This window comes from Oncorhynchus kisutch, linkage group LG5, assembly GCF_002021735.2.
Source record: "Oncorhynchus kisutch isolate 150728-3 linkage group LG5, Okis_V2, whole genome shotgun sequence".
NCBI classification, from domain to species: Eukaryota; Metazoa; Chordata; class Actinopteri; order Salmoniformes; family Salmonidae; genus Oncorhynchus; species Oncorhynchus kisutch.
The window spans coordinates 42,325,897-42,349,653 of NC_034178.2; the positions used below are offsets into that span (position 1 = coordinate 42,325,897).

A 23,757-nucleotide genomic window follows, 5' to 3' on the forward strand; every position below is an offset into this window, starting at 1 on the left:
AGAATGCGCGTGAGAGTAACCTGTTTTCTCGCGCGACCGAAAGGTTTCGGCCCGTCATTACTCTCGTGAGCACGCGATTCACACAATGAGAAGCCCCATTGAAAGCGGACACCGCGCTGAAGGCATAGGAACTGTTCCCAGGACTGTAGGTGCTTGGGAAGGGTGGGGGCGATGACGTCAAAGTTGGGCCAACTTTTTGGATGACAAGAGAGAGTTTGGGAGAATGAGTGCCCTGAGAGTTCTGCTTTACTTACAGACATAATTTAAACGGTTTTAGAAGCTTTATAGTGTTTTCTATTCAATAATATTTATTATATGCATATATTAGCAATTTTTTACAGATTTTTTTTCTGTTTACTATGGGCACGCATTTCACCAACGGGGGCAGTATTCTGCCCTAGCCTTAACAGGTTTGTTACAGAGAACATAGACCAACAAATGAAACAGTTCTATAATTATAGGTCCAAGTAACACAAGACAGTGCCCATGGCCATGAGAGAAACTAGGTGCACTAATTATAGCTAATAGGTCATTTAAAAGATACCACCGTTTATATGGCATCTCATGTGGTTATAAGCATCACACAAAATTGAATTTAAAAAAATTGAAAGATTGAAATTGAACCTGTGGAGTGCTGTCCATTTCATTTGTATGTATTATCTAAGATGATCCAGCAGAACCCACCTATTTTGGAGTAGACACACTTTCGATTCAACAGGTTGTTTTCATTATCCTATAGGCCCATAATGTTGCCAGCAATGATTGCTGCATTTTTCCCATCATTATCTATGGAATTTTGAATATGTATACAATACAAACAACAATTTGGTTGAAATTCTAACATTTCACAACTGGACTGATGCCCTCTAACTAGAACTAGAGAGGAAACATGTATTGAAGAACTCACCCAGCTGACAGAGGTTTCCCGCCACAGAAGCCAGCTGCTCCTCTATTCAAAGACTAATCCTGTAGGCTGTGGTGTCCCAACTTTCCCACAGCACACTTTCAACAGAGCAACAATGTAAGTGTGCTGTGCTCAATACCGCATTAGTCACGGTCCTCAATGAGGCATCCCATTCCCAAGGGGCCACATGGAAAAATATCACGTTGATACATTGTTGACCGATTGGTGATGAAGCGAACAGGATAGAGTCGTTTACAAAGGTTCGCATAAACTACCTGTATATAAATAGACTGTCGCTGTATAGCCTATATCTAAAAGATCCTTTCAATGACAACAGACTTAGTATAATAATAATAATAATCGTTTTTGAAAAACGTATTATATAGGCTAATGTCTAAATATATGCTATTTATTATAATACTATTGTTATGGTTCTTATTATAATACAATATGAGTAAGAGTGGCAATAACAATCATAATTATAACTTTTGCGCATAAGAATAACAATCATAACTATAACTTGTACATAAAATAGCCAAATCAAACATTGTGTAAGGTTGAATGAATTTATCAAACGAACTAATTTATTTTAGAAAATTGCGGGAAAAAGCATACAGAAGCAACGCCTCTTGATCCTGAATAATCTTCTGGAAACCCATTTACTTACTCAGGATTTGTTTCCCGCCTTTTGGGTTTGACCGTGAATGGAGCAACATTTTGGTGTGCAGTCGCAAGGAACACAGTCAAATATTTCAGAGCATTTACTCTATTGCACAGTCCACCTGTTCCCTTGGGACACGATCATTGTCCCAAAGCAATAGACAGTCAATTTAGCATGAAGTAATGGAATCCTCTTTCTTTGTACTGTCCGCGTTCCTGATTGGCCAGCAAGTGTGGGAAACCTGTCAAACTGAGACCCACACGGGTTTACAGTGTGAGGGGTGTATAAATACGGAAGCTCCCCACTTCTAACATCCGCAACTATCTTTACTAAGAACAAACACCAACTGACCAACAGCAATGGCTCCTGTCAATATGTGCAACATTGTGAGGACCACGAAAGATAAAATCAAAGTAGGCTAAGTACAATTGACTGTATTCATCATTTTAATTTTAATTTGAACATGTTTTTTAAAACTGCGATTAACTAATCAGATTATTTGTTTTATCCAGCTGAGAAAACCAGTGGTCGAGAAGATGCGCAGAGACCGCATCAACAGCAGCATCGAACAGCTCAAGTCACTCCTCAAAACCGAACTTCAAGCACACCAACCCAACTCTAAACTGGAGAAGGCTGACATTCTCGAGACAGCTGTGTTTTACCTGAAAGACAACAGCACGCGCCCTGCATCTTCATTCAACGTAGCGTCACCTGTCCAGAGCTACGCGGAGGGATTCACCCGCTGCCTGGAGGAGACGCTGCGTTTCCTCTCAGCGCACAACCAGCCGACTGACTCGCAACATAAGCTTGTCGATCACTTCCATCGGGTACAGAAACTTGGTGAGAGAGTCGCGCTGAGTCCAAACCGCGCGACGGTCCCTCACAACAACAGAACTCCGAAATGTGTCACCGCAGGTGGAAGAGGGCCTTTGTGGAGACCCTGGTGATGCGCTTAGCCTATTTTGAGACGTTAAATAATGAGACTTTCGATGTCAAAACCAGATAATATGTTGGTCTAGCTGCACGACCAAGTATGATCTCTTGTAGGAAATAATTATTCCCTTTACAATTTATCTTTTGTTCGTAAAAGTTGAAATTATTGTTATTATTCTGTTTAGAATGTAAATTCCATATCCTGTATTGTGCTATTGCGCATATATTTGTAACTTCACAATTGTGAAGTAAACTATTTTTTACATATTGTAAAATATATTCAAGTAATATCTTGGTGTATTTCTGGGAAAAGAACTCCATATGTTGCTGAATTGTAATGTGTCCTGAAACGAGCTGTGATTGGAACATTGATTATCACATTGATATGGAAATATTCCCAATAAATAAAAGGAAATTACAATTTATGGACGAATCTCTATTAATTAGGCTACTATTTCTATGTTTTTTTTAATACACAACACTTATAGACAGTAGGCCTACACCTCTATTTAAAATAAGGTGGCACTTAAATGGCAGGAATGACTGAACTTCATGCATAAAAAGACATAATTTCACATCATTCAGAATGATACCAACAGGACTACACAGTGATTTATACCAACATATTTCAGCGAACAACTTAGCCTAAACGAAGCCTACAAGACTACAGGTGGTCTCCATATTTCCCGACAACAAAAAAATATTGATGTACAGCCTTCCCACACAGAGTATCGTTACTATTCATTTTGCTTCCCACCATAAAAACATCTTGCTCTAAATGTCCCATTGGGTAAAAACAGGTTGAATCAACGCTCTTTACAAGTCATTTCAACCACAAAAATGTATGTGAAGACAAAGTGGAAAACGAATTGGATTTGCAAAAATCATCAATAAGGGCATTTCGTCTTTTTTTTCTTCAAACTTTTAACCTAAACCCAATGACATGGTGAAATATTTTGTTGATTTCACGTTGAATTCATGTTAGTTGACAACTCAACCAAATGTATATCAAGGCTAGACTTTGAACTGACGTCTGTGCCCAGTGGAGTGTTTTCACTGTAGAAGTTATAGGAGCTTGATTTTGGGAGGGAGAATGAAGGCATGAAGGGCTCGATTCTGTTGAGTAAACATGTTCAAACTGAATGGTCCAGCTGCTGTTACACAAAAGCTAGCACTGGCGCCTCCGGAAAACGCTAGCTAACCGGAGCTTCTCTCCCACACTCACACCATTCAAGAGCTGTCAATTAGAAGCGCCAACATTCTCAATCCAACACATTGCGTTTTTTTGCTGGTATAAAGCTGGATGGCAAACAAAAAAAAAATCAGATTAAACCTTACATGTGAATATGGCATTAGCCAGAAATTTAGGCTACAACAACGCCATTAACAATTGAATATGACCAGTGAAGGTACATCTATGTATTAAAGGGAACAATGGACATCATATCATTCAAAGCATGATGGGGGTTTATTTGAAGCATCCCACATGGAGCTCTCCCAATTGTGCTGCACAACAGACATAATGTTATTCCATAAATCTGCATAAAAAAGCATTCCACTGCAGTATGTATCACCATGAGATCAGTCCCTAGAATAGTTGGCATAGCTTTGTAATGACACTATAAAGTACCCAGGACCTGTGCTAAATATTTTGACATGACAAAATTACAATTATTCTTCAGACTTCTTTCAATAGGAATAGTAACACGTAATTTGTATTCCCCCTACAGATGGTTTAGAAATGTTCAACTAATGAGTTACAAATTTGCCAGTGACCAGTTTGAATATTTAGTTTGTCTAGATATGTTTCTTTCAATTTCCCTTTAGTTAATGAGCACCATTGCCTATTCCTGCCTGCACATTGGCTCTGGTTGTATGATTCCATTAGGATTCATAACAGTGGAAAAAGTTGCAATGAGAAAGTTGAGTATAAAAAAAATAGACAGCAGGTTCTTTGAGCCTATATATCCAGACATTTGGTGTCTGTCAGGTAGTGGAGGCTGCTGAGGGTAGAACGGCTCATAATAATGGCTGGATCGGAACGAATGGAATGGCATTCCACTAATTCTGGTCCAGCCATTATCATGAGCCTGTCCTCCCCAGTTAAGGTGCCACCAACTTCCTGAGCTGCCAGGCAGTGCTCTTTCCCGTGTCTACACGTACAGCACTAACTTCCAACAGTTTGAAGGATGGGAGTGTGCCAAAGGCACGGTAAGGATGTCTCCTCCCATCTGACTTTGATGTGACAGGAGTGTAGCACTATAAACACATCACAGCGTGAGGGATGAGGTAGAGATGCTAGCACATACTCAAACGTCCTGACAGGAAGTAAAAACCTTGGCTTTGTACTTTGACACCTCAGTGTAGGACAGCATTCCCAGTTCACTCTGAGCAGGTACACATTTTAACTCTTGTCAAATTGGTTAACCCTATCAGTCCCGAGACCCCAGCAAAAATAGTTTTTTCATTTATCTGCATGTCCAGCCCTTATATTTAGCCGCACAATGAAGTGTTTGACCATCTTATTTTCAGGACAACCAGGGTTACAAGTTGAACACAAAACAAATTGATAAATTAGTTGCATTCATGAGTTTTATATATTTTTTTTTATGTCCACCAAAGCAAAACCAGAAAAATGAATTTATATGAATGCTGTAAGTACAGAAATTGTTTTCTCAGTGGGAAATTACTATTGAACTAGTCAGTGACAACTGTGTGGAGTTTGGTGTTTGTGACAGCAACAATGTGAGCTTATTACGGTATTATAGACACTATGTCCTGGGATTTCCAATGATCTATGTAGAAGACCCTTGTGTAGCTTGTGAGCGTCATAGAGGAAAACATGTGTCACGTGTGTGTGTTTGTTAGAGTCCCAACTTTTCATAGATCCCTTATATGAGTTTGTAGCTCAAACCATTAGGACTCTACAGACATTTTTGTAAAAAGACCCAGCCACCTTCGGGATGCGCCCTAGTCTCACAAACACCGCCCTAGCTCAGCCCCTGTTAATCACACAGATTAATGGTTGGTATCGATGGATGCAGAAGAAACCAATTGTACAAGAAGTATGTAGCTCAACCTTACAATATTTAGAAGGGGTTAGAAACTGGAGAAACACCATCAGCTGTCACAATAACAACAGAGTATGGATTAAAGCAAGCCACATTCAGAAACAAAAAGATGACATTAAACACAAAAGGTTAATATACTTTCTGAAATAATTTAATGACCACAAATTTAATAAAGGTCAATCTCTATTATTAACAATACAGGCACAATCGAAGACAAATCATTTATATTAGCATTTAACAGAAAAATATTAAAAATACAAAATACATTGTATCAAAATATATCCCACTGAAATTGTTTTCAAAACGATAAAGATGGCATGAAATTCAGATTGAGACTGAGCAATCACATGAAGCAATTAGCACTTACATATATTTTTGCAAACGCTCAGTAAAATATTCCACAATTGGAAAAGAACAGTAAGTGTGCGCGGTTGATGAGGTAAACATGATTAGATGGCAAAGTGGGGTTTAAGTAAAAAGGTAACAGCACCCTCATGCTCAACCGGGTCTCAGAGCATTTTGTAATATCCTTAACGGAAATCCAAGACACTCCAGTTAGTATGTAACGTTTCGTATGGTATGTATTAATTTGTGGATGTCCATCACCCATTTTGTATGATTATGTAACGAATTTGCAAAACGTACAATATGTTATGAATTTTCAAAACATATAAATGTTACAAATTCTAGCTAGGTGGCTAATGTTAGCTAGGATAGGGGTTAGGGTTAAGTTTAGGAGTTCTGTTAAAGGGTTAGGGTTAGCTAAAAAGGGTCAAGGGTTACATAACATGCTAGTAGTTGCAAAAGTTATAAAAAGTTGTAAGTAGTTGAAAAGTAAAATGCGAAAGTTGTCTGTGATGAGATTCGAACTCGCAACCTTTGGATTGCTAGACATTTACATTATATGCCTGACCAACCACCCTACTTTTGGTATTTTCCTCACGTAACCATACCAAACATAAAATATCATACTAATTTGAGTGTCCCGGATGTACTTTTAGTATGTTACGTTTAGTCTATGAGACCAAGCTGTCATGCGCAGTCTCAATGTCTCTCTTTCTCTCCCCCCTCCCAGAGGCCCATGCCTCAGGACTACATGGCATGACAACTCCTGGCTGTCCTAGTCCAACTGGTCGTGCTGCTGATCCAGTTTCTGCTGTTTGCATGCGCCAATGGAACCTTGACCGGTTCACCGGACGTGCTACCTTGTCCAGGACATGCTGTTTTCGACCCTCTCGTTTGAACATATTCAAGAACGATCTGGCCATGTACTATTATAAATCTCCACCCAGAACAGCCAGAAGAGTGGCCACCCCTCAGAGCCTGGTTCCTCTCTAGGTTTCTTCCTAGGCTCCTGCCTTTCTAGGGAGTTTTTCCTAGCTACTGTACTTTATATCTGTATTGCTTGCTCTTTGGGGTTTTAGGCTGGGTTTCTGTATAAGCACTTTGTGACATATGCTGAGGGCTTTATAAATACATGTGATCATAGCCACATCCTGTAGGACCAGCCATAGTTCAAGTGTACACAGCGAGGAACTGAGTTTAGGTTAAGGACTTTCTTAGCACCAAAACAAGAGGATAACCATTTTTCCCTCTTTTTGCCATCACAAACACTTAAAATTATAAACATTTTGATACTTGAACTTTAGCTGTCATGAAATATTCATGGTCAAAACTCAGTGTTATTGTTTTTGTCAAAGGATGTTAAGATGAGACGGTCAGGTAATTTTTATAATAGAGTCAGTTTCGTAAAGTATTTGATGCTTAACAACTCTTTGAATACTTTCCTCAGGACAGAACAGGCGGAGACAACCTAACAGTGAGTAGCCTGCATCTCAGGACCAGTCAGTACTGAGATGGTAAAACAGAGGCTCAGAAGCACATAGCAGCCATTTGATTTAAAAAAAAAGATGATTGATTATTACAAGTCTGTGGAATCCATGGTAGACCACACAGTTTTACTATGTCTGTGGATCCACAGGACGTATTGTCATATTGTCATTCTTCTGTACAGCTAGCAGGCAGCTTGGCTGGGTCAGCTGCAGCTCCTGCTGATCTCATGAAGTGCCAGAGGGGCACTGTTGCTCCCCCTTTCAATTTAGAACAGCTAATAATTACATTCATACTTGTGTATAGATTCAGTGCATACTTATAAGGACAAAAAGGGACAAAACTTGGATGAGTAAGGAGAGCATTGTTCTCTTCATTTGATTGTCCGTGTTGACTGGAGAAAACGCCTACAGATTCCTCTGCAGAACTAGGATTGGGTGAGGGAGGCCTAGGTAGGGGAGGAAGGGGTAGAGAACTGTCTTTTTAACCCATATAGGGGTACTTCCATTCTCGGAGCGGGACGTGGGTGGCCTTGACCACCTGTGGGGACGTCCATCTCAGTACGTAGTGAGGACCACCAGGTTTGTCATTAGTACCTTTGCAGACAAAAGTTCATGTTTTAGGTATTATTGATATCAATAAAGATGATGTACCCATTTGACAGAAGTATCCATGTCAGACATAGAGAGCTAACCAGGAGTAATGAGAAGTCCTGTCACATGGATATCAATGAGCTGTGGATTGGTGTGCGGGCTGTGGATTGGTACCTGAAGCTCTGGCGCCACCAAATGGTTGCTGGGCGACAATAGAGCCAGTGGACTTGTCATTAACATAGTAATTTCCTGCAGCGTTCCGCAAGGCTTTGGCTGCCTCATTCACAACATTCCTGGAACAAAAACATTACTAAAGGGTTAGGAAGAAACATCTATTATCAATAAGCTGATCAAAGTTGGCTTTGCATTCATAATATATTTGTATATAAAACTATATTATGTTCTTTATTTCATCAATACTGACACTCCATTGCAAACCAGCTGAAGTAATGGAACGTACTTATCGAGAGCAAAGACAGCTCCTGTCAGGGCATATGGTGATGTGTTGTCTATCAGGTGCAGAACTTCCAGGTAGTCGTTCTCAGGGTAAACATAGACAGACAGAACTGGCCCAAAGATTTCCTACAGGAGTTAACCCAGAATCGAGTTATAACAGAGTTGGAACTTTATAACATATTAACTGAGCAATCGCAATGCAAGGAAGCAAGGAGGACTAGCCCCCCATTTGTGAAGCAGAGTGCACTGTAAACCCCAAAGTGCTGTCATTACTAAAAACTTGAGGAAAACGGTTGCACATAATATATTTGAGTAGTTACCTATAGTGATTTTGTAGTCATTACTCATACCGAAAGAGTCACTATGACCCTGTAGGGGGTCCAGAACTGAGTTATCAGCTTGAACACGCCTCCAATATAATTTCCCAGTGTGCCTTGCCTTTGAGTGAATTGTAGTGTTACCACCAATGACACTATTTGTTGTTGATAGTTGAATTCGTTCATTTTCTGTCCTGTGTCTTTCACCAAGTGAGTTCCTAGGCAAACATTATCATTATAATTAACTCTTTATGACAATACATATCTCATAAGGCCTAATTTTGAGGCCTAGCTTTACCCTAATGCAGTGGTTTACAGGCCACATCAGGCCTGAAAGTGTAGTGCAAAATTCCAGTAACTTTCCCAAATTCCCAGATGTAAAAAAAAATCCTGGTTGAAGGATATCCAGGAGTCTTCCAAACCGGATTTCTGGAAAACCTGGGAAATGTACCAGAATTTTGCAACCCTAACCACAATTCACATTATGTTGGCATCCAAGGTGATGTGTAATTCCTATTGGAATTCAGCCAGAGTTAGGATATCCAACAGTTGAAATGTTTATTCTTCCGCATCCTGCATTCATAGTGACTGCCAGGGTTAGAAACAGTTTGAGGAGACTACATAAACCATTTAATCTGGAACAACCATTTCAGTAACAGGTGCAAGAAATCTAAATAAATGTTTAGTTATTTATCTTTGTGTAGCATAAGATTAATCAACCACTCAATGTACATGCAAAAACACAGATATAAAAATAATATCAACCTGACGTAGAGCATGCTGGGAAAAAAGTTAATTTGTTATCATTATTTTTTATTTTTTAATGTTGATTTGATAACTCATTTAGTTTTGAGTACCACAAACATTTGAATTAATAATGACTTTTCATTGACTTTGAGTTCAACTTACTAGACGTTTTTGAGTTAAAAATGCCTTGGGGTTTAGTGTGTGAAGCATGGCTTTGGTTAAACAAGCATGGTGTCCATTACATCCCTGTATACATGTTTATGTGAGTAATCCAAGCACTTGGCCCTGAGCCTGATCGCAGGCGTCTCAGTTAAAACTGCACTTGGCCCTGAGCCTGATCGCAGGCGTCTCAGTTAAAACTGCACTTGGCCCTGAGCCTGATCGCAGGCGTCTCAGTTAAAACTGCACTTGGCCCTGAGCCTGATCGCATAAAACAACCATATCTAACAGGCTAGAATAAAGTTAGTTTCAGCAATTCAGACTCAACTGACTGTCTCTCATGTGATTATGACATGTACGCATGTCTGGTATACCACTTGTAGGTTGGTTTAAAGAAGTGAGAACATACATGGTGAAAACTAGAATCACAGTACGATGTTCCATAGGCTAATAACAGTGGTGAGTAAGGAGGTGATCGACAATAACTACTTATCAAGAAAATCGAGTCTTACCTCGGCCATGATGGCTTCTTGTGGGTCTGTGCTCTCAATGATGGTGGGCTCCACAAAGTAACCCTTTTTGTCATTACAGTGGCCCCCAGCAATAATGTTCAGCTTAGGGGAAGACTTGGCATGGTCCAACCACTTCTTAATACGAGCAAAGGACTGAGACAAAAATAAATCATATATAAAGAGTCACTAAAATGTTAAATAATCTTGAAAATAAAATAACTCTTGATCAGAAGTAATATAGCTGCTTCTGATCAAGCATCAAGAGTGGCAAATCTCACAGTACTGTACCTTGTCATCAATCACAGCAGAGAAGAATGTACTCCAGTCCGCCACGGGCTGGACAGGGGAATCATGGAGACCGTTATAACAACCTGATATCAAATTAACACCTACAGTAAAAACTTCAACACTTTCAAATATCTCCCTTTGGAGCACACGTCAACTGGCTGTAACTATTCCCACCAAAATAACCATTGTGCCAAAGTGACTGATGAAACAGTCCTAGAAGCTAAGGTCTGTTGCACACTTACGTCTCCCACTTTGAGCTGCTTGTGGATGTCTAGGAGCCCCTGTTTGATCTGGGGCCACAGAGAGTCTGGTACATACATCCTGGAGCAGGCCGAGCACTTCTGCCCTCCGTACTCAAACGCTGAGCGGATGGTCCCTGTCACGACACTCTGTACATCTGCTGACTTGTGCACAAAATGGAAGTTCTTACCACCGCATTCTGAAAGGTATGGCAGAGGAGGATGTCGGTGAGGCAGTTTCCAATGACTGATATACACTTCCCTTCGTATTTATTTGGACAGTGAAGTTAAAATGAGCAAATGTGGCTCTATTCTCCAGCTTTTTGGATTTGAGATCAAATGTTTTGAATGAGACAAGAGTACTGAATGTCACCTTTTATTTGAAGGCATTTTCAAACATACAGTATGTGTCCTACCATTTAAAAATGAAAGCACTTCATGCATCTAGTCCCCACATTTGAATAAGTTATTTTTTTCATAAATATTTTGACAAAATCACTTAATAGTGTATTAAACTCAACATTTTAGTATTTGGTCCCATATTTCACAGCACGCCATGACTACATCAAGCTTGTGACTCTGTGAACTAGTTGGATGCATTTGCAATTTGTTTTGGTTGTTTTTCTATTTATGTTTTGCCCAATAGGAACTGAATGGTGAATAACATAGTATCATTTTGGAGTAACTTTTATTGTAAATAAAAATTACAAATAATTATGAATGAATAATGATGAGTGAGAAAATTACAGAGGAACATAGATCATAAACCCCCCCCCCCAAAAAAAGAATGCTAACCTCTCATCATTCATGATTATCCATGGTTGCATCCACATTAATGTAGAAGTGTTCAGAAACATATTATATTCTTAATTACAATAAAAGTGACTCCAAAATGACACAATACATTATTCACCATTTAGCTCCTATTGGCAAAACATAATCTTAAACACTACCAAAACAAACTGCAAATGCATCCAACAAGTTTGTAGAGTCACAAGCTCGATGTAGTCATTGCGTGCTAGGAATATGGGACAAAACCTTTGACTACTTTAATACACTATAAGTGAATTTGTAAAAATACTAATGAAAAACAAAACTTCAAATGGGGGTACTAGATACATAGTGATTTCATTTAGAAACGGTAAAACAGATATGTATGAAAATACCCTCAAATAAAATGTGACATTCTGTATTGTCACCTAATGAAACATTTGATCTCAAATCCAAAATAATGCAGTATAGATCCAAATGTACAAATTTGAGCTTCACTGTCCAAATACATTTGGAGGGGAGTGTAGATATAAGATGAGTATGAAGTCAATATTCTCATGTTTAATATTCAATACATTTAATAAATTGACAGTGTGGTGGTGTACAGCATTTATCTCTATTGTTTCTCTATTGGTCCAACCCACCTCCTGCCACCCGAGGAAAATTCTTGTAGACATCCAGGTTCTGGGCCACCTGTTTCCACAGGCGCTTGAAGGTACTGAAACAGAAATGGGTTGTTAAGAGACTCCAGGGTTGTTAACTAAAAACAGTGTGGTATAGATTTGGTATTATGTACCAAAAGTGGCAATCAGTTCTAGGTATGCTTTAACATGTAGAGATAAACACATACGGGACACTGCCAGTGAAGTTGATGCCAGCAAGGTGTTCAGAGGAGGTTATGGTGTCTCCAAATACTGGTCCATCAGCCGGCACAAACTGGATTATGTTGGGGGGCAACCCTGAATCCCGGAGGACATTGTAGACGGCGTAGCTAGCTGACATGGCTGTGTCACTAGGCTTCCACAGAACTACATTACCCTGAAAAACACAGGCAAACAAAGAAAGTCTGGTTCAGACTATAACCAACAACACACATCAGCATCTAAATGTGAAATGTATTAGAACTATAAGGACAATTTGGGTATTGTTGTTTGTAGGGGAACACTTACCATGAGAGCAGGTGTACCTGCCAGGTTTCCACCAATTGCAGTGAAGTTAAATGGGGCAACAGCAGCTATGAAACCCTGTAGTTAAAGGGAAATAAAGGTGTTAACAAAAACAACTCCTGGAAAATATGAGTTCTAGAAAATCCATCCTAACATATCCCCAAGTATAAAGGCTTTTATCTGTGACTATTATCAAGTTTAGATGATGCTAGGACCAGAGAGTGCTCACCTCCAGCCCACGGTAGAGCATGGTGTTGGTGCTACCGTCACTGTCCAGAGGCTGCTGGCTCTCCAGTTCAACAGCGTGCTTCGCATTGAACCGGAAGAAGTCTATTAGCTCTGCAGCTGCATCAATCTCTGCCTGCACCACTGTTTTACCCTAGAAAATAAATCAGAAAAAAATGTGCTCATTCAATTGGCTCATTCATCCACCCTCCTCTCCCCTGTAACCTTTATGTAACTATTCCCCAGGTCATTGCTGTAAATGAGAATGCGTTCCCAGTCACGAAAAAAAACAACGCTTAGGGGATGAATATCCACTTGATATTCAGCCATACAATTATAAGATTATTAAAACAACATGTAGACTAAATATAGTATTTCACTGTACCTGGCCGATCATGGTTTTGGCCAGAATCTCAGCTCTCTTAGGTCCACTGATGATGTCAGCAGCCTTAAAGAGGACCTGGGCTCGGTCCTGGATGGGTTTCAGGTCCCATTCTCTCCTCGCCGCCACAGAGGCCAAGATCGCCTTGTTGAGCAGCTCCTGTATCAATCATACCGAGGCAACACCATCCAGTCAGGTTACGTAAATCTTGGTGAATGTCTGATGAATAAAAACAGAAGAATTGTAATCTTAGTTTACCTTGCCAGCATAGCAAAACTTGGCCAGTTTGTGAGAGTGGTTGAAGGGCTTTCAAAAATAAAATAAAGAATTACATTGATTAATAGGTAATAATAGCTTCAGGAAATAACATTTAAAGACAGTGTGGTATTGGTCAAAATTTACATTTGACTAATTTAGCAGACGCCTTATCCAGAGCAACTTACATTAGTGAGTGCATACATTTTCATACTGGTCCCCCGTGGGAATGAAACCCACAAACCTGGCATTGCAAGCACCATGCACTACCAAATGAGCGATATGGGACTACAGACTCCACAGGCAGGCCCCCAGTATAGGTAGTATGTTGGTTTATGATGGATGTTATAGAAAACTAATAACACAGCTGATAACAAAACATTATTACAGTCTACATTATTTCCAGTTTAACTTCACTGGCCTGGAAAGTTTCCATTTGGATTAGGCAGTATGCTGTGTATCTGAGCAGCAGTGTGCGGGTAAAAGGGAGAGCTTCAGTATCCAGGCTCCCATATTTGCAGGCAGCATGGAGCAATAGTTTGCTCAGATTAGGGACATGCTGTGGACTCCACTCACGGATAGCTGGTATCTGATGTCTTTGGTCCACACATGTTCATCTCCAACTACACAGGGAATCTCCTCTGTCTTCCCCTTCAGGTCATCCAGGGCCTATCACACACACAACCTTATTGAGTCTCATCTTTTATAGAGATGACCTTGTAGGTCATAAAGGTGCATATGGAATGGTGCATGCGGTGGTTATTTGCTTGAGAGTGTGTGCCGTGTATGATTGTATGTGTGCGCGCACCTTCTGCAGCTCAGCCCTCTCTGGACTGCCCTCGTTGAATCCCAGGATGGGCTCATTCTTCACTTCAACAGCCGCACAGGGGAAGGTCCTGAAGCTGCACAGAGAGACACACATTAGGATAGACAGATGCACACCAAGTGAAGACGGACATATACGCAGCAGCAGACATCCCCCACATACATTATATCCCAAAATCTGAGACTCATCCTCATGGTGCAAAGTGAAGCATTTGTTCATAAATGTATTACAGCTCTTTTACATCTTTGTTTTGACTAATATGAAACTTAACAATGTGGTTATGGAAGAGAATGAATGCCATTCAGTTCATTTTGAGGCAAGGCCAAATTCTGTTGACCTGAATAAGACTTTACTGGCCATGTAGATTGTAGTCTTGGTGCGATTTTAAAAATAATAATAATATATTTATTTTTTTAACTAGGCAAGTCAGTTAAGAACAAATTCTTATTTTCAATGACGGCCTAGGAACAGTGGGTTAACTGCCTGTTCAGGGGCAGAACAACAGATTTGTACCTTGTCAGCTTGGGGGTTTGAACTTGCAACCTTCCGGTTATTAGTCCAAAGCTCAAACCACTAGGCTACCCTGTCGCGATATTGAACTGTCTTTTTATACAGGTGCACCTCAGAGTAGGTTCTGTCCTGCCTCTTCCCTGCTAGATTTTGGCAAGCTGCAGTCTTCTGTCAGCTGGAATAAGTAACTTGAAGAGTAATCTCACAATCAGTTATTCTGTTATGACCAGTTGTTATAGCATAAAGGCTTAAAAAATGCAAGTCGTGCATAAAAGATGGGACCATCTTGCATCTGTAAAAACTATAAAAAGCCAGACACACCTAACAGCAGCAAGAAATTCATGCTTATTTGATATTTCACTATTCTCTGTGTGTCGGGGTGAACACGGCTGTCTGTGTCTAATTTCTTTGTGGAAAAGTTAGAAAAGTGCCAAACTTCTGGTGATCGTGCATCCACTGCCTCAACAAATGATTAACTGCTCTAGTTTAAATAGTCAGTGAAGGGCCGAGTGTCTAACTGGGTAGACAGGGGCTCGTATTCAAATATTAAAAAACACCCTCAACTCCCCTGACACATGGAATCGATGAAATATGATTAGTCAACTGCCTTCCCACATCTACACAGATGCTTCTCTGTCAATGAGTGACCTGGTGTACAACAACATAGCCTTCATACAGTTTATTGATCTTCCTCACCCAACAGAAAAGTCAGACCTCTAAAGAGATTCAAAATATGGCTATAATGTTTTACCAAGGGTAACTGCATAAATAAACATTCATGCAGCTGGCTTGCCCATACAGGTTCCTTCTGTCCATTTGATTTCTTGCATAACACCAGTTGCCAGTGCCACTTCAGGTTTTTAGCCCAAGTCTACTGTGACAGCCCATGCTGTCACAGACGCTATAATAGAACAGATAAAAAGAGGAGTTCTCTTTCTAGCCCTATGTGCCCATGGTGTATCATTCACTTTCTGATTTTTGAGTGAATAGTATTTCTGTGAACTGTTAACTTTACTCATGCGGCATGGAATCATGGTAATCAGAAGACACAAAATCATAAATAACTTACTTAAACTTATTTTGCTTAGCCTTGACATTGAAAATGTACTATTAGCTACCAAAATCATGCAAATTACATTAGCTTGGTTACGAAGAGTAACCACGAGTTAGTCTCGTGTATGTTCATGTGAAAATACGTACCCCCTCCAAGACTGGTAGAATGCTGATCTCACACGCAGCATGTTCCAATGGAAAATATGTAGAGAGAAAAAGGACAATCTAATAAAAACACCCTTATAAGACCACTTCAGGCAACCGATACAATGTATCAAAACTGATAAGATACATTGAAGCTGTTTGATATCTTGAGTAGCCTACTGGTTGCACGTATAGCGAGTTCAGAGGATTCGGCCCGTACCAATATTCCATAGGGAGGCCACATTCATTATATTACCACACTTGCGGCTAAATTGTCACAGTAATTTACAGTATTTTATCTAAACAGAAATTACATAATTTAATCGTTATATTTACACAGTAAAATTTTTGAAATTGTACTTGTTAATATTTCAAAGAAAGAAGTATTGCTAAACACACCTCACATATTCATAATGAAACTTACTGGAGGCAAAGAGGGCGAGTCTGCGAGTGGCCAATCAACACTAAGAAGACATCACGAGCCAATCACAGTATAGGGCTGACATTTCTGAATTGAGAAATTATATTTTCGACGGAGCATATGTTTCTCTTTGATGTAAATGTCCCGCTTATCTTTTGCACAATTACTGATTTTCCCATGTAACCTAAATTACTTTCATTGTGACGAATGTAACTGTCAGAGAATGTATAGCCTACTGTTGCTGCCTCACTTTTCTATCTACACGGAACAAAAATATAAACGCAACAGATAAGTGTTGGTTCCATGTTTCATGAGCTGAAATAAAGGATTCCAGAAATGTTCCAACCGGCCTCACAACTGCAGACCTGGTGTATGGTGTCAACGTTGTGAACAGAGAGCCCCATGGTGGCGGTGGGGTTATGGTAAGGTCAGGCATAAACTACTGATAACAACTGCATTTTATCGATGGCAATTTGAATGCACAGAGATACGGTGACCAGATCCTGAGGCCCATTGTCGTGCCATTCATCTGCCACCATCATCTCATGTTTCAGCAAGATAATGCACGGCCCAATATCGCAAGGATCTGTAGACAATTCCTGGAAGCTGAAAATGTCCCAGTTCTTCCATGCCCACTCACCAGACATGTCACCCTTTGAGCCTGCTTGGGATACTCTGGATTGACGTGTACAACAGCGTGTTCCAGTTCCCACCAATATCCAGCAATTTCGCACAACCATTGAAGAGGAGTGGGACAACATTCCACAGGCCACAATCAACCGCCTCTGATCAACTATATGCAAAGGAGCTGCGTCGCGCTGCATGAGGCAAACCAGCTACAGGCTGGTTGTCTTATCCACGCCCCTTTTTAACGGTATCTGTGACCAACAGATGGATATCTGTATTCCCAATCGTGAAATCCATAGATTAGGGCCTAATTAATTTGTTTAAATTGACTGATTTCCTTATATGAACTGGAACTCAGCAAAGTCTTTGAAACTATTCCATGTTGTGTTTATATCTTTTTTTCAGTATATCTACAGTGCCATAAAAAATATCCATACCCCTTGAATTAATCCACATGTGTTACAGCCTGAATTCTAAACGGATTAAATAGATTTTTTCTCACCCATTTACACACAATACCTTATAATGACAAAGTGAAAAGATGATTTTACAACTGACATAAGTATTCACACCCCTGAGTAAATACTTTGTAGAAGCACCTTTAGCAGGGTTTACAGATGTGAGTCTTTCTGGGTAGGTCTCTAAGAGCTTTCCACACACAGATTGTGCAACATTTTCCCCTTATTCTTTTCAAAATTCTTCAAAACTCTGTCAAATTGGTAGGTGATCATTGCTACACAGCCATTTCAGTGCTTGCCATAGATTTTCAAGTAGATTTAAGGCAAAACTGTAACCCAGCCACTCAGGAACATTCACTGTCTTCTTGGTAAGCAACTCCAATGTAGATTTGGCCTTGTGTTTTAGGCTATTGTCCTGCTGAAAGGTGAATTCCTCTCTGTGTCTGGTGAAAAGCAGACTGAACCAGGTTTTCCTCTAGGATTTTTCCTGTGCTTAGCTCCATTCTGTGTCTTCTGAAAAACTCCACAGTCCTTTAACAATTACAAGTATACCCATAACATGAGGCAGCCACCACTATGCTTGACATTTTGGTGAGTGGTACTCAGTAATCTGTTGTATTGGATTTGCCCCAAGCATAACACTTTGAATTCAGGACAAAAAGTTAATTGCTTTGCAACATTTTTTGCAGTTTTACTTTAGTGTCTTGTTGCAAACAGGATGCATGTTTTGGAATATTTTGTACAGACTTCCTTATTTTCACTCTGTCAATTAAGTTACTATTGAGGAGCAACTACAATGTTGTTGATCCATCCTCAGTTTTCTCCTATCACAGCCATTAAACTCTGTAACTGTTTTATTTGGCCTCATGGTGAAATCTCTGAGCGTTGTCCTTCCTCTCCGGCAACTGAGTTAGGAAGGACACCTATATTTTTGTAGTTACAGGGTGTATTGATACACCATCCAAAATGTCATTAATAACTTCACCATGCTTAAAAGGATATTCAGTACCTGATTTTTTTCTTCTCCTGAAATTATTTAGGCTTGCCATAACAAAGGGGTTGAATACTTGTTGACTCAAGAAATTTCAGCTTTTCATTTTTAATTATTTTGTAAACATATTGAAAAACACGATTTCATTTTGACATTATGGTGTATTGTGTGTAGGCCAGTGACAAAAAAAAACTACATTTAATACATTTTTAATTCAGGCTGTAACACAACAAAATGTGGAAAATGTCAGGGGGTGTGAATAGTTTCTGAAGGCATGGTATGTCTTTCTATCTATCAATCTATCTGTCTATCAGATTATTTAGACATTGTTATTAGGCGATATGAATCAATCTTCAACTTGTTACTTAAGCACAGAATAATGTAGAGTAGCCTGTATGAGGTGGGTACAGTTACATACAGATCAAACATTTTGTAATATGTATAATTAAACATGATACATCTCTAAAGGACAACAAAGACTCAAGCTAAAGGCAATCCACCATTTTATTTAACTTTCCCCCAACACCAATTACAGTGTACATTCATTATTTTCAAACAACAGTATACCCCGAATCCCCATGAATGCAATGTTCTACTAATAGTTTACATACAAATAACATAATATTTTACAATGCACAGAGGTATGCATTGAAAAAATAAAGATGCAGGGAAATAAATCATTTAAATTAAAAACAACAGGCTTGAAATAGCATCATTATTATGTAATGTGTATGAAAATACAATGAGGTCAATAATGGTCATCAAAGACAGTACTTTCCTCCATGGCCACCTTGACTGGGGATGATGACCTACCTCTGCCTCTCTAGAACACAGGGAAACCCACCCAATACAGACAAGCTCTGAACGTTAGGGTGACAAAGCAATGGAAGATACACAATATTTACTAAAGTATGTGAACACCCCTTCAAATTTGTAGAATGGCCTTACTGAAGAGCTTAGTGACTTTCAATGTAGCACCGTCATTGTTTGCCACCTTTCCAACAAGTCAGTTCATAAAATGTCTGCCCTGCTAGAGCTGCACCGTCAACTGTAAGTGCTACTATTGTGAAGTGGAAACATCTAGGAGCAACAATGGCTCAGCCACGAAGTGGAAAGTCACACAAGCTCACAGAACGGGCCTGCCGAGTATTGAAGCATGTAAAGATTGCCTGTCCTTGGAAGCAACACTCACTACCAAGTTCCAAACTGCCTCTGGAAGCAACGGCATAAGAACTGTTCGTCAGGGTTTCCATGGCCAAGCAGCTGCACACAAGCCTGAGGTCACCATACGCAATGCCAAGCGTCGGCTGGAGTGGTGTAAAGCTCGCCGCTATTGGACTCTGGAGCAGTGGAAACACGTTCTTTGGAGTAATGAATCACACTTCACCATCTAGCAAACAATGGTTTGGGCTTGGCCCCTTAGTTCCAGTGAGGGGAAATCTTAATGCTACAGCATACAATGACATTCTAGATGATTCTGTGCTTCCAACTTTGTGGCAACAGTTTGGAGAAGGCCCTGTCCTGTTTCAGCATGACAATGCCCCCGTGCACAAAGCGAGGTCCATACAGAAATGGTTTGTCGAACTCAGTGTGGAAGAACTTGACTGACCTGCACAGAACCCTGACCTCAACCACATCGAACACCTTTGGGATGAATTGGAACACTGACTGCGAGTCAGGCCTAATCACTCAACATCGATGTCCAACCTCACTAATGCTCTAGTGACTGAAGGGAAGCATGTCCCCGCAGCAATGTTCCAACATCTAGTGGAAAGCTTTCCATGAAGAGTGGAGGCTGTTATAGCAGCAAATGGGGGACCAACTCCATATTAATGCCCATGATTTTGGAATGAGATGATCGACGAGCAGGTGTCCACATACTTTGGGTCATACAGTGTACATTTCAGTAATGGCTAATGTAACACTTTAGACCCTAGCACTACATCGATAAAACCAACCATATAAAATACCTATGAAACAATTAAACCCAACAATTTCAAATTCCCAAGGGTACATAATGTAGTAGTTCAACTATACATGTACAATTTGTGTTTGCTTAGACAATAAAGAACAATGTGCCATGTACACATCAGGTTTCTGTGTTCTGACCCATATCCTGAGATATGCACCAGTTCTGATTGTAAGGTTGGGACTGTAGGTCTAGTCAGAAGACTGCTCCTAAATATTGACCATACATTCAGCAAAGAAGGTGTCGACAATCTGTTCAATTGAAAATATGCAACAATATTACAGTCACCATGAGACATGAGAACTAAAGGCACATATGTCTACTGTACAACATACAAGGTGTTTCCCAGCCTATACTGTATGGTGCAACAATGGACGGAAAAAAAGCATGGCTTAGTGCTGTACTCGTCAGGCTGATTTTAAATCTAACACAAATTATTTTTATAGTTAGCTGGGAATAAGGCCTCTCCCTAAATGTTATTTGTCTTTATAGTGTGTATGAGTTTTGGCACTTTACTATGGTTTAGGAAATAATATACAATAGACTGGTTGGGCCAGAATCTTTGTGTCAGATGAAATTATGAAATAGTTAAGTTTCCATACAATTTTTACCATCCATGATTGTTCAACAAGAAGATACTATTTCATTTATGCCTCAACACTCACAATTCAATCTGTACAACGCAAATTCATGGGCCCATGTAAAATTACAGGAACATAATGCATATTTTGATTTAAGAAATTATAGGGAATTACAATACTACAACTATGTGCCTCTAGTTCAATGTAAAATAATTCAAAGAAACAACCAAATGCAATAGCCCTTCTTCCTTCATAAAACAATGCAATGACAAATGTCATTATTTTTCCATCTTAAAACCCTCATCATACAAATAGCACTTGTCCTTGATTCTGCAAACTAACAACACTCCATAAACCAATTGAAAAATAACTTCCAGAAAACCTCCCCCAATCCACATGCATTGATCAATTTTGTTAATTGATTCATTTAATTCAAATCATTAGACAGGATGTAATACAAAAAATGAATTATACATAGGGCAATATGAACAGAAAGGCATCTGGGGTATACGATCACATGCCAACAGCCCTCTTATCTACGTACAAATAATTATAAACCCAATCCAGGGCTCATGACAATTAGACGGAACGGAATATGATAGGAACAGTGCACCCTGCTGGACAGACAGGTGGGAGTTGTTATGAAAGGCCATCTGAGTTTAGTATCCAAGATTGGCAAAATAAAATCCTAAATACCACATTTTTCAGTGTATAATCTAGGGAATGTATCATTAACCAATGTTCATAGTATTGCCTGTTTACGTGATCGTTTTATGTAATATATCATTTCAGTACCCTATCTCTGAGAGAACAAACAGGTGACCAATAACTTTCAAAAGCTCTTTGGACCACAAGAAGTTGGTGGCACCTCAATTGGAGAGAACGGGCTCGTGGTAATGGCTGGAGCTGAATAGGTGGATTAGTATCAAATACATCAAACACATGGTTTCCATTGATGCCATTCCATTCACTCCGTTCCAGCCATTATCACGAGCCATCCTCCCCTCAGCAGCTTCCACTGCTTTGGACTTACCAAAGAGTAGCCCAAGGAATCATCAATAACTTAGTTCTACCAATTAGATACATTTAAGGGGAAATTATTTAAGCTTACTATGATAGTAATAAGCATAAGGCAATACAAATCAAAGACAGCATGTTTGCTGGCACCTTGTTCCATATTGTTTTGGATAACCTTTCAAATGTTTACAGCCTCTAAATTAACATGGATAGGGGGAGAAGGTATGCCTTTGACAAAGGACACTAGGGAGTTTTCCTTTTATGAGATAATTCTGCACCTCCCATTGCTCTTCTACTTTGGAGAACACACAGGAGCACTCTGAATAACAGATAGAAAACACCTGCCCAGGTTAAAAAGGCAAATCATGAGGGAAAAGAGGGGTAATGAAGGTCAAAGGTTATCCTGAAATAAGGCTAGCTAAATTGCATAGAATGTGAACAATGCATTATAGCAGCAAAGGGCTGTGCTCCGTTCCCCAGTCAACACTGGTAACTGTGGAGAGTCCAGTCAACACTGGTAACTGTGGAGAGTCCAGTCAACACTGGTAACTGTGGAGAGTCCAGTCAACACTGGTAACTGTGGAGAGTCCAGTCAACTGATTTTTTAGCTTTGACTCTTTGGTGAGAACATTTCAATCCCCATTTGAACATTTGCATGTACAGTATATGTGAATGATCAATCTGCATCTATGGGGAACGTGCAAGTACAAAATAGTGTGACTGCTCTTGATCTGTGATGTTTTGTGTGATTATTAAAAAACTCAAAAGGATAGATATTCTCACTGGTGAATAATGTTGTGCATGTTGTTCCCTCTTCACCAAATGGACTGTTCAGCCTCAGGCCAATAGAATGACAGTGGTGACAGTGGAACTGCTTAGACTATGCTAAGAGTGAGCCAGAATGACATGTTTGATCATGTTGATTGTTTTGCTGGATGTTCCTGTGCAGCACTGTGGAAGAGAGCACAGCTCAGACACTATATTGTATGTACCACCTCTGCCTTAAAACACTTGTGAAGCAAATGAACCCCGTCCCCCTTCATTCCTGTGAGAACAGAGACAATAAGCACCAGTTCCGGGCCTGGGACAGTGGGCCAGATCCATAGGACAATTGGGACCATCAGGACCACCAGTACCCCTTGGCTAAAGATGCCAAGCAGGGCAGAACACTGGGGTCAGCCCCCAAGCAGAGTGGAGCTCTGTGAGCAGCTGTCAGTGAACAGGGGAGGAAGGGGGTGGAGCCAGGCTATCAACTGATTGGCACCTCAGCCTCTCCATCCTTGTCTAGTAGTTTGTCCTGGATCTCGTCAGTGTTCCCTGAGTCGCTGCTAGCCACCGCACTGACAGAGGGAGAGTTCCTGCCCCCTTTAATCATCCTCCTGCACGTCTCCATCTGCACGTCCAGACCACGCTTCATGCTACACATATCCATGTACTCATGCAGGTGTCTGTTCATGTCACTCTTCGCTGTGGCTAGCTCCATCTGAGAGGGAGAGAGAAAGGGGCAGGGGGAGATGGAGGGAGGGAGAGAGAGAGAGTTAGAGTGAGGGAGAGGATGAGAGATATAGATGGACAGAGAGAGGAGATGAGAGAAGAGGAGGGGAGAGGTCAAAGGGAGCCAGACAAAAAAAAGTAAGGAAGAGTAGAGAGA

At 40.2% G+C, this 23,757-nt stretch overlaps 3 protein-coding genes across 5 annotated transcripts in view; 1 reads left to right on the forward strand and 2 right to left on the reverse strand.

The window, feature by feature from the left end:
- The first annotated feature begins 1,695 nt into the window (after positions 1-1,695).
- LOC109890213 (transcription factor HES-5-like) lies at positions 1,696-2,923 on the forward strand. The gene is made up of 2 exons (XM_020482200.2): positions 1,696-1,978; positions 2,078-2,923. The coding sequence occupies exons 1-2, from the start codon at positions 1,925-1,927 to the stop codon at positions 2,510-2,512; spliced, it is 489 nt and encodes a 162-aa protein (XP_020337789.1). The 5' UTR covers positions 1,696-1,924; the 3' UTR covers positions 2,513-2,923.
- A 2,775-nt stretch (positions 2,924-5,698) lies between these two features.
- LOC109891056 (delta-1-pyrroline-5-carboxylate dehydrogenase, mitochondrial-like) lies at positions 5,699-16,256 on the reverse strand. Its single transcript, XM_020483347.2, has 15 exons — positions 16,046-16,256; positions 14,318-14,411; positions 14,086-14,178; positions 13,513-13,560; positions 13,258-13,413; positions 12,877-13,026; positions 12,651-12,725; positions 12,332-12,519; positions 12,126-12,199; positions 10,714-10,910; positions 10,472-10,519; positions 10,184-10,336; positions 8,453-8,574; positions 8,167-8,285; positions 5,699-7,995 (listed from the first exon to the last, which is right to left on the reverse strand). Exons 1-15 carry the CDS (start codon positions 16,084-16,086, stop codon positions 7,883-7,885), a joined length of 1,671 nt encoding a protein of 556 aa, XP_020338936.1. The 5' UTR covers positions 16,087-16,256; the 3' UTR covers positions 5,699-7,882.
- A 2,769-nt stretch (positions 16,257-19,025) lies between these two features.
- LOC109891539 (intermediate filament family orphan 2-like) overlaps positions 19,026-23,757 on the reverse strand; it is a 74,019-nt gene continuing 69,287 nt past the window's right edge. For all 3 annotated transcript variants that reach the window (XM_031825104.1, XM_031825103.1, XM_031825102.1), the window contains one exon: positions 19,026-23,589. In XM_031825104.1, coding sequence (XP_031680964.1) covers positions 23,356-23,589 — 234 coding nt within the window. In that variant the 3' untranslated portion in view covers positions 19,026-23,355. The remainder of the gene's footprint in view (positions 23,590-23,757) is intronic.